Source organism: Kwoniella pini, chromosome 4 (genome assembly GCF_000512605.2).
Source record: "Kwoniella pini CBS 10737 chromosome 4, complete sequence".
In the NCBI taxonomy this organism is placed as follows: Eukaryota; Fungi; Basidiomycota; class Tremellomycetes; order Tremellales; family Cryptococcaceae; genus Kwoniella; species Kwoniella pini.
In genome coordinates, this window is record NC_091719.1 from 786,037 (window position 1) to 804,135 (window position 18,099).

Genomic DNA, 18,099 nt, shown 5'->3' on the forward strand with positions numbered 1-18,099 from the left:
ATTTTTCTCTTTTTTTAAAAGAATTGAATATCTTTCAACTTATCAATAATTCCTTGCCACCTTTTAAAAAAATCATCGAGAAAATCACATAAAGATGAACTTCCTTCGTTCCCGATCTGCTCTTCCTCGACCTGCTAAATTACTTCAATCTACTACCTCTACAATTTCAAAGAGAGGTTACGCATCGAAAGATGTAATTTTTGGAAATGATGCTAGACAAGGAATGTTAAGAGGTGTTGATATTCTTGCTAAAGCCGTTAGTGCAACTCTTGGACCAAAGGGAAGAACAGTAATTATTGGTGAGTTACCTTTTCCCTCATTTGTTAAATTTCAAAAACTTAATTTAGCTAATATATCGATCGATCAAAAGGCCAAAGTTTCGGTGGACCTAAAATCACTAAAGATGGTGTTTCCGTAGCTAAAGCTATCACCCTTAAAGACCCAGTAGAAAACCTTGGTGCTCGGTAAGTTCATACATCAGGATAATTCGATCTAGCTGACAGCGATGATAACATAGTCTCGTACAAGATGTTGCTTCCAAGACTAACGACACCGCTGGAGACGGTACCACTACCGCTACTGTCCTTGCCCGAGCTATCTACTCTGAAGGTGTGAAGAACGTTGCTGCTGGCTGCAACCCTATGGACCTTAGACGAGGTGCTCAAAAAGCTGTTGACAAAGTTCTTGAAGTTCTCGAGTCAAACAAGCGAGTGATCACCACAAGTGAAGAGATTGCTCAAGTAAGTCAAGGAATTACTCTTGTCACGGTAGCTGCGATGATGCTGATGGAAGGCTCCCCACGCAGGTTGCTACCATCTCCGCTAACGGAGACACTCACATTGGTGCCATCATCGCCCAAGCTATGGAGAAAGTTGGTAAAGAAGGAGTGATTACTGTCAAGGAGGGACGAACTATTGAAGATGAGATTGAGATCACCGAGGGTATGAGATTCGACCGAGGGTTCCTCTCACCATATCTTATTACCGATGCCAAGAACCAACGAGTAGAATTGGAGAAACCTTTCATTTTACTGTCTGAAAAGAAGATCTCCGCTTTACAAGATATCCTTCCTTCCCTTGAAATTGCTGCTCAAACCAGACGACCACTATTGATCATTGCTGAAGATGTTGATGGAGAGGCCTTAGCAGCTATCATTCTTAACAAACTCAGAGGTCAACTTTCCGTAGCTGCCGTCAAAGCTCCAGGTTTCGGTGATAACAGAAAATCCATCCTTGGAGATATCGCCATCCTTACAGGTGGTACCGTTTTCACGGATGAATTAGATGTTAAACTTGATAAAGCTACCCCTGATCTTTTCGGTTCAACCGGTTCCGTCACCATTACCAAAGAAGACACTATCATCTTGAACGGTGAAGGTGACAAAGCTAACATACAAGCTAGATGTGAACAAATCAGAGGTGTCATTAACGATGTTACCACATCCGATTATGACAGAACTAAATTACAAGAACGATTAGCTAAACTTGGTGGTGGTGTTGCCGTTATCAAAGTTGGTGGAACTTCTGAAGTTGAAGTGGGAGAGAAGAAGGACAGATATGACGATGCTCTCAATGCTACTCGAGCCGCCGTCGAAGAAGGTATTGTACCAGGTGGAGGAACTGCTCTTTTGGTAAGTGACCCATATGAATTACATATTGTTTATATGACATCCCCACTGACGAGAATCATTCAATCATTAGAAAGCTTCCATTCAACTTGATCAACTCAACGTAGACAACTTTGATCAAAAATTAGGTGTATCAATGATCAAGCAAGCAATCAGAAGACCAGCTCGAACTATTGTTGAAAATGCAGGAGAAGAAGGTTCAGTCGTTGTTGGTAAATTACTTTCAGAAGAATTTTCATCTCAAGATAAATTCAACTGGGGATACGATTCCGCTACATCTCAATATAGAGATATGATTGCTGCTGGTATTTTGGATCCATTGAAAGTTGTTCGAACTGCACTTGTAGATGCTTCCGGTGTTGCAAGTCTTTTGACAACTTCCGAAGCTTGTGTTGTTGATGCTGAAGAGAAGACTCCACCACCAGGTATGGGAATGGGAGGTATGGGTGGAATGGGTGGAATGCCTGGTATGATGTAATTCAGGTGAATGCAGCTTGAAATTAACAGAGGTTAGAAGGAGATCGGGTTTGTGAGGAAGAGGAAAAGAAGGTTAAAGATCATAAAAACAACAATATTACGTAATTCATGCTTGTAAACAGATATATATATAAGCAAATAGCATCTTTTTTGGTAGACATTTTATACGATATGAATCACCATTCTTCATGTTTAATACGAGATACTTTTCACAGTCCCAATTAAATCTATACATCCAACCCTCTATTTCTCAACTCATGTTCGATTTCAGACAGAGGAACTTCATATTTTTTCAAGAATGTTTCTGTCGGTTCAGGGAGTGTGCTCATGAGTGAATTTGTGATATCATCGTACAGTTTTCGACCATATATCATATCTTTTGGAAGTTGTTGCAATAAAGTAGAAACCTCATCAGGAATGGTCGTAACACCTTTTGAATCAGATACACTTTGTCTGATCTCTTCCAAGTAATTTCACTTTTCGATTTATCCCAATCACACCATTTTAACCATGTCATATGTTCATTCTTGGATCTTGTTAGGTATTCCAATCTACTTTTCTTTGAGAATTTACTCATATGACGACGGAGTCTCCTGTTACCGTCAGTCAACTTATTAATCATTTCCTCTTCCTTTCCATTTGGATCCAATTTTATGATGATATCTTTGGAATTCTTAGTTTCAAGCTCTAAATCATAATTCCTATCCTCTTTTGCCATCGCGGCACGACAAATTAGCTCGTGGCATTTCTCAGCTCTTGTAAATAGGTTTTTGATTGAATCAGGATATCGATTCGTTTTATCTGAGGAAGTAAGATCAGCCGAAGTGGCTGAACCACTTGTTGAAATTTCTGACATTATTGTATACCCTGCTGTAATATGAGTTCAAGCGAACAAAGTATATTTCGTATGTTGATTGATATGCTCTTTAGAATATCAATATGTATTGAGAAAATATAGATCAGAGAAATAGATGATAGTAGAAATCAAGATACTCTAGATGACTACGAATCCTAATAATATATTTATACTAATAATAATAACAAGAGGTTTATCGCCCTTCAAGAATCGTCGGAGATAGAATGAGCGAAGGACAATTCGCTTCTAATAGCTAATCGAATCAACTTCATCGTCTTGAAACCTTCTAATTGGATATAGCTATATGAAATTGAACTGAAAATGACAGGAAGACAGGATTGACTTGTCATATTCGAATTCTAGGCCTGCTCGACAAATTTCAAAGTTAACCCTTTGTACTTAACCTTTGTTCGATCTGACGATGTTGGCCGCGACGAAACACACTTAGGTTATTCGAAGAGCCACTTGTCGTATTCACCGAAAAAACAAAATCGAATCATAAAGTTATGCAAAAAAACTTGTATTGATTATAGGAAGACTTGGAGATACGTTCAACTTTTCCTGAAAGGTGTAATACACGAAATGAGATGTATAATAAACTTAAAGTGGTTTGAAATTTATTGAAAGTGCTTTGAGCAGTCAGTTGAATTAGTACTGTACTGTAGATTGGGAGTACTTCTTGGCCTTTTTGAAGGCCATTTGTATTTAATGGGCACATTTGAGATGTTATGTCGAGAGTCAGATATATAAACTCTATAACCTATCTGTATTATATCCAATGAGTGTTAATGAAAGTTGGTGAATATCAAGATATGACGATTACATATTTCGCATATAAAGTTATACATTAATTCCTTTCGTTTAATCAACTGACAACTATGAAATATGGAGCACGCATCATACAAAATTAAGACAAATTACAATCATTTGATTTCGATACCATTTAGCAATCCTTACAAATCATTTCAAAAAGCACCTGACAATTCCCTTTCTTATTATCTCTTTTCTGAAAATTATTCAAAGAAGGAAAAGATCAATTCACATATATCTGATTTAAACAATTCCCCATACACCTCCTCCACCACTGCCCGATCTTCTAAGATCCCATTCAACAACAGTCCGTTCAGTACCACTGTATAGCCAATCACCAGATGGATCGAATCCAACTCCAGCTATTCCCCATGTTCCATTTTCAACACCTTGACGTGGTTTTGAAGTGGCATCTGGATCTGCAGTTCCCAACGGAATATGAGGAACAGGTATAATGACGTGAGTATTGAAAGTTTGAGCATCAATTAAATGGATATTCGAATTTTCCTATGAGTGGAAATTCCCATAGTACGATTGAATCAGCTCAGAAATCATGAGGGCAATTTCGTTGATTCGACGTACCTCTGAAAAAGCCATCAAGTCCCTGTTACTTCCTTCCGGACTGAATTTCACTACTCTAGCAGCTTCTTTCCCCGACGTACTGGTTCCAGTCCTAGGTGTCCCTGTGATTGGATCACGAAGGGTGATCCCCTCTGGACCCACCACGTTCCAGCCTGAACCGTTTGAAGATGTAGGTGAAGCCGAAAGATGTGAAGCGGAGATATCGTCAATGAATGATGGTTGTTGGGAGGAGTGCGAAGTATCTGGTGAAGTATGGAAGATGGCCAAAGGCTGAGACGATCGATGATCCCAAACCGTCACTTGGCCGTCTATAAGTGCAGTCTCAATATTCAGCCCTGAAGGGATAGCCTCATAAAGTTTCAGCTAAAGATTGAAGCTCACCTTGACTGGCAACTGCAAATTTACGTCCGTCTTTGCTCCAAGCGGTAGAGAATCCAGCATCGGTAGCGGCTAGATGGCATATGAGGCTCAGCTTCTTGACATGTCTCAAGCAGCGAATACAGCTCACCATCATACACCGCTATCTTCCTAAACTCCCTCCCACCGTCGATCACCTCGAAAATCGTTACTTCCGTGGAATCGCCCACTGAGACCATTGTTTTCAAATCGGGAGATAATGATGCTAAACGTGCTTGATCAGCATAATACAAGTCTAGGAGTTCTATGATAATACGGTACTGAGAATACTCACAATGATTGGTAGCCACCTTAAACCTGGTCCCTCCTACTTTACTTAACTTCCTCTCTTCCCTCTCCTGATCCGCGTCTCTTGGGTGTCCGGCCTGAGCTTGTCCCGTGCTAACCCTCATTCCAATTACACGTTCGAAATCCTCTCTACTTCTTCGAAGATTATCATGCTCTACCCTCAAACCATCCGAAGCCCTCTGCAATTCACGTTGAAGCGACAACGTTTCTCTTTCCGCCAAAGTGAAAGGGGTTGAGACACTCGTTTGATGATGATGTCGATGATGACTATGATTATGTGAAGTCCATTCGAACGGCGTACCAGTTCTGGAAATGGATGAATTTGAACTCCTTGGAGCTCCCAAACCTAGCCTATCTAAAGGTCTCGATCCTAAATCATCTCTTTCGTTGGGATTAGACACAGGGAAGGGTTGTCGATAATTAAGTGTAGGACTTATCCTCTCCCTTCTACTTTGTGGAGCATCGGCGTTATAACTGACTGGTGATCTCTCGATGATATGGTTGTGATTAGATGGTTGAAGAGGATGAAGAGAAAACATCTTAACTGTACAATCGTTATTGGATATCAAAATTCTTGGCTCCTCTATCTTGCCCTTCTTGGTACGTAATAAACGATGCTTGATCGGATGATTCTGATTTGGCGGTACGATTCCCCTATGACGGGTAGATGAACTGGATGAGCCTGCTCTGCTCGATCGGGGGACGGCATGCGTAGAGGTGACTATCTGTATGGGCGGATGGCCAAAACGTCTTTCCTCGTCGTGAGATGAGAATGATTGTCTCGTTAACCTATCCCGGGTGGAGCTAAATGAGCCGGTTCGCCTTGAAGATACCGAAGAGCCTCTAACGGTAGTCCTGGAAGTTGAAGCTGGATTGGGGAGATGAGGGATTCGAGGAGCATGTAGAAAAGGAACGGTATTAGGATATGTTGCTACCGAAGAATCTGATATTGGTGAATGAGCAACATCATAAACTATAGCATCATCCTCTTCTTCAGACAAAAGTTCAGTATCTTCATCGTCATCATCCTCTTCTATAACATCTTCATCCTCATCCTCATCGTCCATTATTTGATCCTCATCATCGATATCACCTGTCAATGAAATAGGCTTTCTAGTTATCCATTGACCATTTTCTGTTCTCCCTAATAACAATTCTTCTTCTTCAAATCCATATCTACCTAATTCTTCATATTTTCTAGAACCTCGATTAAGATAACCTAATTTCTTTTCTTCCGAAGTCCTCATCCATTGAGAAGGCCAAGTAGGTGGTATGATGATACTGTTATTAATTGATCGTCCTGATAAAGTAGTGGATATAATGAAAGGTTTGATCTTTGGTGCTGACGAAGTGTATTTGTTGCTTAAAGGGTTTAGAGCTGGATTTGAATTGGTAGGCTGGGGAAGGTTACAAATGTATAATTCACCATGTTGTCCACCACAGGCAAATATTGATGAGCTGAACCATATTCCAATAAATATTTATTAGAAAATATTCTCCATTTCAATCGTTAATGACATTGAACCAGAACTGTACTCACCTTGCGGTAAGACAGTTAGGTACGAAGTTGAGGTTAAGCAGTGGTCTCGTACTGCCTGTAATCTATCGTAGAGTCAGCTCATCAACTTCATCAAAAAGGATGAAATATAGATGTACCCCTCTCTTGGTGGTACCATCTTCTTCTTCTATAGCAGGTAACCATCTTTGTTCTTCAATTGTCATTCCCCGAGGGTATAATACTCTACCCCTTTCTAACGGTAAAATGAGATCACGTAATTGAGGATGTATTATAGTTATCCTAGCTGATCGTACAGATGTTGGGGTCAATGATATATCTCTGAGCTCCGAAGAGGACAAGAGTGATGGTGGATCTCTATTGGATATATAAAATACATAAATTAGTAGAGGACGATTCAAGGTAGATAGATGCCAAGGTCGTGGGTACGTACCGAGCCATGTTGATCTGTAATCACTGCTTTCACTGTGTTCGGTGGCTATGAATTATTCCGTCCAAGCAGCATGACAATCGTCAAGTGATAGATGGGTAAAGACTAGCCTAGTGTAGAGTATTCTTCTTAGCCTGATTCCAAGATGTTGAAAATGGGAAGTGGATGATAATCAGGTGTGAAGTGATGATGACGAGATGAGGATTGAACATGACCGGGTATTTGACATGCCGTTATCCCTAGTAGATCCACTCTAACCTTAATATCAATAACTCAGTGGCAATCTGGTTAAGGTTAAGGAATACATGTATTTCATCTCCGACTGATGCATATATGCATATAGTCCGATAATCTTTTATCCAATACAACAACATCGCCTTTTATCAGCTAGTACAAGTGTAGCTGTCTACAGTACAACGATTCGAAGTCTACCGATTTGTCGGTGACATTTCACATGTATGCCTGACGAGCGTGTAAACAAAAGATTTATTCTTCTTCTCCTTCAGCATCCTCTTCTATTCCACCTCCATTAGCAGTACCGTTAGGTTTATTATTTCCATTAGGTAGACTCAATCCCTCTTTTTCCGCCTTCTCAGCTAATTTCTTAGCTTTCTCTTCCTTTGACGGGCGAACTATAGTAAACATAAAGTAAGCAGCTTTTCGTCGGATGCAAATCGAAAGTACTAGAGGAGAACGAAGCTGAACGCACCCCAATTACCTTTACCTATACCAGGGCTACATCAAACGTCATCATACGTCAACTTGTTTCAGATATGGCAAGAGAGCGCTCAATGAATTTACTCACACGGGAAGTTTCTTTACAGCTTTCTTCTTCGCCTCTTCGCCATCTTCAGCATTTCCATCCTCTCGATCTCTCTTCTTTTTTAGTCCAGCTGTTCCGACGGGTATCGCCGTTTGACTGCTTTGAGTCTTGACAATTATTTGACCTAAACTTCCAATCTGACCTTGAGAAGGATCGAAAACATCGTCTTCTAATATAGAAAGTCCAGACTCGATGCGTGCTGCATAAAAAGCATGCAAGAGTGCAGGAAGGTGAGTTGGGATAGTTGTTGGGTTGAGTGGTATAAAAGGTGGCGGTGGTGGATAATCTGGTAAATCCTCTTTTCTGCGAATGGTCAAAAAGTCTACAGTCAAGCAATGTTACCTGTCAGATCAGTTAAGACCACTTACTCTCCATGCGCAGCTGCCAATCGTCGTCTTCTTCCATAGAACAACGAAGAGGGGACAGTAAGTGAAGATAAGCCGAACTCTTTATCGATTCCCATATCCCTTAAACCCAGGAAATCTTCCCCAAGTTCGTCGGCGAAATTACCACTGTAAACCAGGTTAGCTTTGATTGCAGATTGACTAGCTTGCAATCTACTTACTCCATAAGCATTTCACCATTATTGGCAAACATCATATCATCCTCAATGACAGGTGCAGTTGTCTACGAGAGTAGCACGAATTAGTCATTATAGCCAATCCAAGCCAAATTCGAGGCGGAGCGTCAACTCACTACTTCTTTGAACGCCTGTCTGATCTTTCTTTGCATTTCCGTGACTTTGATGCTCTCTCTTTCGATGTCGTCTTTCGAATGAGCCTCCAAGTCTTGGGTCTCAATTTGCCCATTCTCATGTAGAGCATGTAGGACGATTTCCTGCGAGAAACAAAGTTGACAAATCAGTTCACGGGTCTTACAGGAATCAAACACATTGAACGGAATATTAAATTACCTCAGCGCTCATTTTATTTGAGAACCCGTCAATGAGTAACCTAAGAGTGCGTCCCATATTGGAAATATGATCTACAGCTGCTCTCGTGAATAAGTCTAGCGCCATTTCATTCGCACCTACGAGTTTTACATCAGCATCCTGTCGGAACCAAGAACACACATTTGACTTGCCTTCGAAACCTGAATGAGCCAATAAACCTGCACTAGCTTTCTTCAGCTCCAAAGTAGCCTCTTCTTGTCCTATTTCACCTCCTTCCTTCTTCCGTTGTTTGGATCGTCCACTTTCCTCCTTTCTCAGCAGAGAACGTTCTAACCTCTCTTCCCGCTTTATCAATTTTTCCTTTTCACTTTCCAATTCTCTCGAAGGGAGCAATCCGCCTTCCATTTCTATACGTTGGAATTCTTGTATACGATGTATTGTGTTTCTCGCATCGTGTAATTTATTCACTGTCTGATCGATAATTTTCTTCAAATTGATTTTCTTCTTCTTCTTGCCCGGCGAAATGACCAAACTGCCATTACCATCTGACAAGGTACCAGTCCGGCTGGATCGTTTGATACGCCTTTTTCTTAGTGGAGGGGAACCTAGGTCGACCATTTGAGGTATAGACGGTAATCCACCTATCAAAGAATCTTCGTTACTTGCCGACATCGCGCCCCACCAGTAACCTTCCAGCTTCAAATCTTCGTCTTCGAAACCGGGACCTGAAGTAGAGGAAGATGGCATAGGAAACCAAGCTGGAGGAGCGTTTCCATAAAGGATTTCTTTTGCTTTGCCCTTATCCGAGAAAGAAGGGCCAGGCTGATTAAGAGAAACGGGCGAGAAGTGAGTCATGGTATAAGGGGTCCGGACAAGTGCCGGGGCAGCTTCCAGGGACGTGTTCAATTGTGGTCGGAAGGCGGGGGGCTGAGGGAGCATTTCAGCTTATAGACTATCTCATGGAATGGAATTACTTACACTTCTTCGCGAGGCGCCATTCTCACGCCTTGAAGTGGACGCTACACTCGTATCTCTCCTACTCCTTTGAGCTTGACCTATCATACCGTTATATAAGATTAGCCACTGTCAAAGAATCATACTAGCATGCAAGGTCAACTCACCGCCCTGCGTCCCTCGGTCTAGAGGCCCCCCGCCATCGCGAAAATCCGCCTCCTCATTCTGGCCATCATCGCTCTCACCGGCTGCATCTTCATCACCACCAACGGTAAGTAGACTCTCTCCTCTAGTACCCACCCCGCGAGAAGGTCCACTTGAACCAGGAGCAGGTGATCCGTTTATGCTAATACCTTGAGATAATAATCCTTGAAGGGGATTGGCAGGTTTCTCATTTTTATCTACCAGATATACCAGATGATGCTCTGCTTTTTGTTTTAAGAATCTTGCCGCTGCTCGTAGAGGATGCGTCTGAGAATCGAAACCATATATGTTATTTTCACAATCGAAGAGGGTTGATAAATTGGACATACCTCTTGACTATTATATTCGTAACAGTTCTCCCATATTAAGGCTAAATCAGATTGGAAATCCGCCTTATTCTTGTATTTCCTTGCTTTGATATTTCGTATTATCGTAGTCAAGTCCATAGGCTTTTTGATAACTGCAAATCGCAATTGTCCGTAAGCCTTGTTATTCAATCGCGTGACCTAGAAAGAGGTGACATACCTTCGTAATAATCTGGAGCATCTCGTTTAGATACCGGTTTTTGGAAAGCCAAGGACTCAGGCTGAGATTAGATTGTCATGAATATCAGCTACTGATTCTATATGCATTGGATTTGAGGTATCGAGGGATATTATCTTTGTCTGACTTTGACTGTCGATCCCTCAAGGACAGGTGGTAACACTTACCGAACTTTTCAACTCATTGACTAATTTCTCCAGACTATCATAGAACGCATCTGCCGATGACCTGTGAGAGCTCTAAGACGAGAACAAACGATTTGTCAGCTTCTCATCCTTGTTCTTATTCATGAAAGGTGATACTGAGTGGTTAGAAGGAAATTCATGGAAATGCCAATTCGCCTCATAGAAATAGTACCGGACCGAAGCCGCATAATGGGGTGAAAAGCACTTACTTTTCCAGCTTGAACATCCGCGAGGAGTTGTTGAAATTCCGGATCTGAAAGGTTTGGTGCATCTGGTATACCTTCTAGAAAGTTGAGAAGGTACTTTTGAGATTGGATGCATTAGTTTGATCACCCCTTGTATGTCGTCGAATATTAGAAATCCAGAAGATACTCACTTTCATATTTGCGTTATCTTCGGGGCTAATTTTTTATACCTTATATTCCACTTTGAGTACTATACTTGGTACCCTTCGATAGCCCTACTTCTAATGCATCCGTGAGTCTGGTGGATGTCAGTGGATGGATAGAATTGACCGAGAAAGATGGAATAGAATGACAAGGGGTCAAGTTATTTTTGTTCCGGTTGACTGTAAAAAGATGGAGGAAGTGTTCGAACGATCACTCTGACGCGCATAAATAATAAATCAATCGCACATCACCGCTAAATATAGATAATAATTAAACATAAAATAATAGAACAACAATAATGACAACAACATCATCTTATCATCAGGCAAACTCTTAGATACGATTCATATCTTTATATGATCAGATCCAAGTCAAGAATGTCACCTCCAAGCTTGCCCAGCTCGCCTCATGGTGAAGGCGCAGATTTGCAAGAGGAATCTATAGCTCAAGATGTTAATCAAGGCGAATCATCAACAGCACCTTACAAATATTTACCAAAACATACTTTTGGTTCAATCGAATATCCAGGACCTATTTCTCATCCAACTTCAATTTTAAAGGTAATTCATCAACAAGATATAAATGAATGTTTCAATGCACCAATATCTGGTGAAAATTCAACTAATAGACCAATATTAGAAATGAGATATAACGGTATAGATGAACCTGGAGGTCCAGTTAGAGGGCATAGAATACCTTCTCAAAAATTGTTATTGAAAATCACAAAAAGGCGAAAAAAGGGTAAAGAGAAAGATGAAGGTGTATTCACCAGTGAAATAATCGGTTCAATCCCACAGACAGTTCGATTTCGATGTGAGTATACATTCTTACAAAAAAACATATCAAAAGACTGATATTCTGGAAAAAAAGCTATGGCGGATCATCAATGGACTCCTGATTCAAATGGACCTACTGCACAACTTGTCAATTCTCTCAAATCTCTGGATTGTACGTTATGTTCGACCATGACGAGTTAAAGGCTGGAATGGAAGCTGATGTATAGATAATGTATTCAGATAATGCCATATTAGATTATACTTTTCCACCATTAGATGAGGAATTTATTGAACCTCATGAAAACACATTTGATCCCAAAATCAAATATAGATCAAGATTAGATCTTCAACCTACTCCTTTATTTTCAACAAAAAACCTTCCATACGTTTACAAGTAAGTTATTAGCTTTAAGACCGAGGTTTTGTTTTGATGAAGCGATTAAAAAGCTAATTTTGATAAATGTGAATGAATAGTTATAAAATGCCAAATCAAGCTATATCTGAACCATTCTTTGATCGTCGTACACAAACTTGGAAAAAAAGATATGTAAATAAAGCTAGAGTTGCAGGTGTTGGACCTATAAATGTTTTGCATAATCATAAATTAGGTGATGTACCTAAAGAACCAACTATTCAAGTCAAAAATAAAATTGGAGAATTGGATGCTAAATTATTAAACAAGTTAAAAGAAGTAAGTTATACTCAAGCATTCGTGAAATCAAAGGAATGAAGCTTATATAAGGTTTTTGGATATAGGCTTTTGAAGAAAGACCGGTATGGATGAGGTATCATTTATTCGCTAGATTTACACATGATGAGCGAAAAGAATTACAAAGGTAAATGATTGAATTTTGTTCGATCGGATTATATAAATTACTTATTGCTTACTTTGTGTATTTTGACCAAAAATAATCTAACAGAGTCAAAGCTTATATACCTACTGTAGCTTATTTAATGGGTACAGGAGTATTTTGGAAATGTTTAGTTAAATTTGGATATGATCCTTGTGCAGATAAAAATTCATATAAGTGAGTTGTATTTAATTTTGTAGGAAAAAGAAAATTGAAATTGAAATTTCAAATTGACATCTCAAATTTAAAGGTATCAACGAATCTTCTTTTATCCAAATAAAAAAACAATTAAAACTCCCATTAATGTTGATCCACTTGATTCTGAAGAAGAAGAAATTGATGAAACCAAAAAAAAAGGTTGGTGGTTAGAAAAACAAGAACGATTAATTGAATTAAATCAAAGACCACCTTTAGATGTAATGTGAGTTTTCTTTTTAGAAAAATACGTAAATTTGTAGTATCGTTATTAATGTGTTTTTTTTTTTTTTTTTTATAGGAAAGCACATATATTTGATGGTAAATATTTATATAGAGAAAGAGGTGATTATCAATTTGGTGATATTTCAGATCCATTAATTTCAAAATATATAAATGATATCAAAAAATTTAAATCAAAATGTTCAGTAAGTCAAGTCATAAAATCTATAAAAGTTATAACATCATTATAATCTTATTTTATCATCTTAAGAAATGGAAAAAGAAAAGGATTCAAATTAACTCTTTTTTTTTTCTTTTCTTTTAAATTAGTCACAAACAGGATGGTATCCTAATTCTTTATTTAAACTAATACGTAATTTAATTAGAATTAAATATATGTATATTTGGGAAAATCATTTACCTGCACCTAATAATTTATGTCAAAATTTAATAGATGAATATGAAAATAAAGAACATAAAGGAGATAATGATGATATTGATGATAATGATGATGGTGATAATGATGATGGTGAAGAAGAAAATGATGAAGATGATATGTATCCAAATTTGGAAGAAAAAGATGAAGAGGAAAATGAAAATGAAATTGAAATTATAAAAAATCAAGATCAAAATAATTTAGAAGATGAAAATGAAAATGAAGTATAACGTAAATTTGAATATTGTGTGAATATGATGAAAAGAATTCATATCCTCAAATTCAGTAGTATTGCTTATATGATAAATGCATATTATCATTTATGATAACCTTTATCATTATCTAAATAAATACAATTCATATATTTTCAAATTGTTTCATCAAGCTATTAAATCATTCATTAATTTCTAAATATCATTGTCATCTAATAATTCTTCGATTTTGACATAATAAAATAATCATGAAGATACTTTTTCGTACTAGATAATTCACGAACAAATTAGTTTCTTCTCCAATTAATCAAATGGAATTGAAGCTTAAACTCACGAAACATAAATATGCTTTTTGACTTAAAACTTCTTCAATACTTGCCAATCTAATTGATGTACTATTGAATTGAAAAAAAAAACAAAACAATGTATCAATTTTTCAAAATCAGCCAACCCTATGATTCTCATTATTTCAAACCAAATACTCACTCTGAACAGAAACACCAAACTCTTTTATCTTCTTTAATGTTTTTATTATTTTCAATTCCACTCATACCACTTAATCCACTTTGTTGAGATTTTAAACTTGCATTTGAATTACCAATACCAGGAGATTTCGAATCTCTAGGTTCAATTGTTGGAGTTTTATTTTCTTCATTATCTTTATTCAAACCAAACATTTTTTCAGGATCAACTAAACAATAAGCAATATAATGTCCACCTATCATTGTTCCTAAATGAACAACTAAAGCTATTTTATTACAATATATCAGTAAGTAATCATTCCTCAGCAAATATTTAAAACCCTCTAAACTCACCATATAACCTATACATTACAGGTTCTAATTCAGGACCTTGTTCAGGATTTGCCCATTCCATATAAGTAGCTTTTGGTCCATTTGAAGTTTGATGTACTTTATAATCTTGTCTATTAGGTGCAAGGAAAGGTGCTAAATCTAAATTTTCAGGAAAAGATACAAAATCATCTATCCTAAGAGAGCGAGAACGAAAATTGTATTAGCAATTACGCTTGTAAAATTCCGCAAAGAGGGGATGATTGAAAATGTTTTCACTCACTTCTTCAAATCATAGAAACTTGAGAAACTATAACTCTTGGCTGTTTGTTTGAATCTTTTAAAATGGAAAACCATGATTTCCGGTTTCTTAGCTATTAAATATCTTTTAAAAGCTCTGCCCATAACTACATGAGAAGTATTTTTACTTTTTTTGCTATTCTTGCTTTTTGGTTTATGTGCATCATTGTGTTCATCTACAGAAGTTTCAGAATCTGATAATCCGTCTGATTCTTCTTCATTATCATGTTCTGCATCTTGTGCGTCATCTTCTTCAATTAAATCGTCATTCGATACTGAAGTATTACTTGTAAGACCGCTATCTGTAGTCAAAGCGGATTCTGAACCATATGTTGAGGACAATTTGGTTGATGCCAGTCTTTCATTGAGATCATCAGTTTCTTCATCGGGTTTTATGTTTCTTCTCAAAGGCGAAGGAGCTCTAGCTATAGCTTGTTTCGAATTTGTGGAAGTATAACGTTGCGACCGACCATGCCTATTATCCGGTAAAGATGAAGCATCATAATAAGATGAATTATTTGATTTTTCAGATGAAGGCGATCCCGATCCCATAACTGAAATTTGCGGATTAGAAATCATCATTGGAGAAGTCCCTGTTGAACTAGTTGTGACATTTGATGAAACCGATCCTCTGGTTGATGTATGAGGTAAACCGAAACCATCTTCGGTCAAAGCGGCGGCTAATTGTTCTTCGTCTTCTTCTTTTACAGTTGCTTCATGTTTCGCATAATAACCATGTTTGATTTTCCAACATTTCTTACATGCAAAAGCATTTTCACCCTCGAGCACTTCGACCGATGTGAAAGCTTTAAGAGCATCTACTAAGCCGTATTCTGAAGATGAATTATTGGTGGTCTCGATTGATTGACCGGATTGAGCAGCACGTAGTCTAGCGATTGGGTCATCTAAGTCGACTGTACCGGGTGGGGGAGCGAGGATACGAGAAATATAAGCTGCTTGAGCGGGTGTAGGTCCTGGTCCATGTATTGCCTTATGATGATGAGACTTTTTATGATGAAGGTCTTGCGAGTGTAAAGAAGGTGAAACAGGTGTCGAAGTAGGTGGAGTTCGATCTTCTTCTCCTTCCATTATAGATGAAGGAGCGATAACAGGAGAGGCAGCTTTCTTATCTTTTTTTCTACCAAAGGAGAAGCTAGGTTTAGCTTTCAATCCGCTAAAAGCCCTTGTAGAACCACTTCTACCCAATCCGCTGGAAGAATTAGTATGATTTGAATCGATCATTATTCTATCATCCGAATCCATACTTTTCCTTCGGTCTTTCTCCCTTGGAATCTCACTTTCTGATAATTCACTATCAGAAACTACTGAAGATCCACCATGTTGGACATCAGGTGATTGGGCATTCTGGGTTGAGCTGGATTTTCTCGGTCGAAATTTACGTGCCATTGCTCTTAATCTATCTCTTTTACGAGGTTTTGGATCGTCTCCTTTTAATGAAAGAGAAATATCTAGGAACCCTTCATAGGTGTGCGAGACCTGTTAGTGGCATGGGATGGTCAGCTTTCAATTTACACAATCTTTCTAAATGTTATCGAGATAGAATATCATTTACAGCTTTACACCTCTCACATACAACCACACTAGCTAACGATCCACCAAATAGAACATCTACGAAAGGTATCATCCGTTTTTCTTGAGGTATAGTTTGAATCACTTCGGATCCTACATCAGTAGGAGTTTCAGATGGGGAAAAAATTTGATCTTCTTTGAAGGCATGTCCAGTCATTTGACCATTAAGGTTCAAAGGTACATCGCTTGTCATTGGATCAACATCCTTATGTCCTGGTGAAGGTGGTCTAGTTTGTGCAGGAGAAGGTAAAGGAGAAGGTAATGGACTAATATGTTTAAGATCCATTAAATGTTGTTGTGTTAAAGTTGTTCCATTATAATTAGTTGCACCTGGTGTAGTTGTACCTGATCTAATTGTTTCATTTTGTTTTGATTTTCTTCTTCTTTTATAAATTCCATTTTGATTTAAAGGTGTTAAATTAGGTTGTAATTTTTTTATTACATCTTTTTCTTCCATTTCCATTGAATCTAATAAATGTCTTAATAATTCATGAGCATCTTGTTGAGAATAATCATCATATTGATCATATTTTCTTGCTATTTCTCTTAATAATGAATTTAATGACATTGATCTTTTTGAAGATGTTTCACCTTGTCCATATGTTCCACCTCCTGCTTCTTTCATTCTCCATGCTCTATGTAAACTATTTGTAAAAGCTCTAGTAACAGGTAATAAATCATAAAGAGGTGGTTCTAAAATATCAGGTTGTAAAGATGGAATTAATTTTGGGGGAACAATAGCGAAAGGTAAAGATGATTCAGGATTTATGACCAATGGAGATTGAGGTGAAGACGCCAAAAGAGTCGTCAATGGAGCTGTCGCACTAAGCTATATTTATTCAAGATAAATATCAGTATGAAATGATAATGAAATATTTAAGTTGATCAAGTCAATATCACTTACAGCTTGAAATGTGGAATTTAAAAAGCAAGTATTTGATTCATTATGTATCCCAATAGGTTTCAATTCCATCCCTGGTCCAGCAGTTATAGAATATTTCTGTTCTATTCGTGGTGAAGAAGCTGTCTTCGACGAAGAAGCTGCTGAATTATCATGATCTGTCGAATTATCCATCCCCAAATCTGTTGTTTGTGACTGCTGTGTTGAGACTGTCATCTTCAATCTATCAATGAAGAAGATTGTACCAGTATAAGGAGGAATGTACTGCCAGTTGATATTATGTAGTACTACAACAATGATTGAAAACAAGATAAGTGCGATCAATGTTATATTTATTGAGTGATATGATAATGGCGTATTAGGTTGTTGGATTTGGGGGGAACGGGTAAATTGTTTAATTGTTCTAAAGAAGAAGAACTACCAAGCGTCAAAGAATTAAGGCGGCATAATAAGCGAATACCAAAGAGTGACATCGTAATCAGGATTTTCAAAATAAGGGTAATCAGGTTTGAATAATTCTAATGACCGATTACAAAATTGGGTTCGGACCGAATACCTATATAAACCGTTCCTTGTAATTGACCCCGACTCCCTACTATTGAACCTGAATCTGAGCGGACTTATCGATTTGCGGGTCAAGGTGCACCATAAAGATAGGTCTCCGCTATCACGTAAATGTTACACCATGACGATGTTATTGGTATACAAAAAAGTTTGGTATACCAGTTGCAAGATACTTTCAAAATTTGATATACGGGTATACATCTTTTCTTCGGCTTGAATGGAAAACGGTATAAAATGAAACAAAACCAATCGACCCTTAAGATACGCA

At 38.1% G+C, this 18,099-nt stretch overlaps 6 protein-coding genes across 6 annotated transcripts; 2 read left to right on the forward strand and 4 right to left on the reverse strand.

Moving 5' to 3' along the window:
• Positions 1-94: 94 nt before the first annotated feature.
• On the forward strand, positions 95-2,105 carry I206_103309 (heat shock protein 60; the record flags this gene model as incomplete). Its single annotated transcript, XM_019153454.1, has 5 exons — positions 95-299; positions 371-464; positions 518-740; positions 806-1,630; positions 1,701-2,105. The coding sequence occupies 5 exons, from the start codon at positions 95-97 to the stop codon at positions 2,103-2,105; spliced, it is 1,752 nt and encodes a 583-aa protein (XP_019013615.1).
• A 226-nt stretch (positions 2,106-2,331) lies between these two features.
• I206_103310 (uncharacterized protein) lies at positions 2,332-2,960 on the reverse strand (the record flags this gene model as incomplete). The annotated part of the gene is made up of 2 exons (XM_070202718.1): positions 2,332-2,564; positions 2,678-2,960. The coding sequence occupies 2 exons, from the start codon at positions 2,958-2,960 to the stop codon at positions 2,332-2,334; spliced, it is 516 nt and encodes a 171-aa protein (XP_070058819.1).
• Positions 2,961-4,013: 1,053 nt separating this feature from the next.
• I206_103311 (uncharacterized protein) lies at positions 4,014-7,014 on the reverse strand (the record flags this gene model as incomplete). Its single annotated transcript, XM_070202719.1, has 8 exons — positions 4,014-4,277; positions 4,353-4,660; positions 4,734-4,802; positions 4,861-4,974; positions 5,044-6,515; positions 6,598-6,659; positions 6,714-6,930; positions 7,007-7,014. The coding sequence occupies 8 exons, from the start codon at positions 7,012-7,014 to the stop codon at positions 4,014-4,016; spliced, it is 2,514 nt and encodes an 837-aa protein (XP_070058820.1).
• A 475-nt stretch (positions 7,015-7,489) lies between these two features.
• I206_103312 (uncharacterized protein) lies at positions 7,490-10,986 on the reverse strand (the record flags this gene model as incomplete). Its single annotated transcript, XM_070202720.1, has 15 exons — positions 7,490-7,635; positions 7,713-7,738; positions 7,809-8,129; positions 8,195-8,338; positions 8,392-8,453; positions 8,523-8,663; positions 8,740-8,855; positions 8,910-9,645; positions 9,697-9,773; positions 9,840-10,143; positions 10,206-10,336; positions 10,402-10,462; positions 10,587-10,658; positions 10,814-10,906; positions 10,981-10,986. 15 exons carry the CDS (start codon positions 10,984-10,986, stop codon positions 7,490-7,492), a joined length of 2,436 nt encoding a protein of 811 aa, XP_070058821.1.
• A 384-nt stretch (positions 10,987-11,370) lies between these two features.
• Positions 11,371-13,703, forward strand: I206_103313 (uncharacterized protein; the record flags this gene model as incomplete). The annotated part of the gene is made up of 9 exons (XM_019153450.1): positions 11,371-11,806; positions 11,864-11,941; positions 12,010-12,163; positions 12,244-12,460; positions 12,526-12,605; positions 12,690-12,797; positions 12,871-13,041; positions 13,117-13,243; positions 13,368-13,703. 9 exons carry the CDS (start codon positions 11,371-11,373, stop codon positions 13,701-13,703), a joined length of 1,707 nt encoding a protein of 568 aa, XP_019013611.1.
• Positions 13,704-13,931: 228 nt separating this feature from the next.
• I206_103314 (uncharacterized protein) lies at positions 13,932-17,483 on the reverse strand (the record flags this gene model as incomplete). Its single annotated transcript, XM_070202721.1, has 7 exons — positions 13,932-13,952; positions 14,020-14,080; positions 14,172-14,433; positions 14,501-14,673; positions 14,760-16,273; positions 16,350-17,195; positions 17,271-17,483. The coding sequence occupies 7 exons, from the start codon at positions 17,481-17,483 to the stop codon at positions 13,932-13,934; spliced, it is 3,090 nt and encodes a 1,029-aa protein (XP_070058822.1).
• Positions 17,484-18,099: the final 616 nt, after the last annotated feature.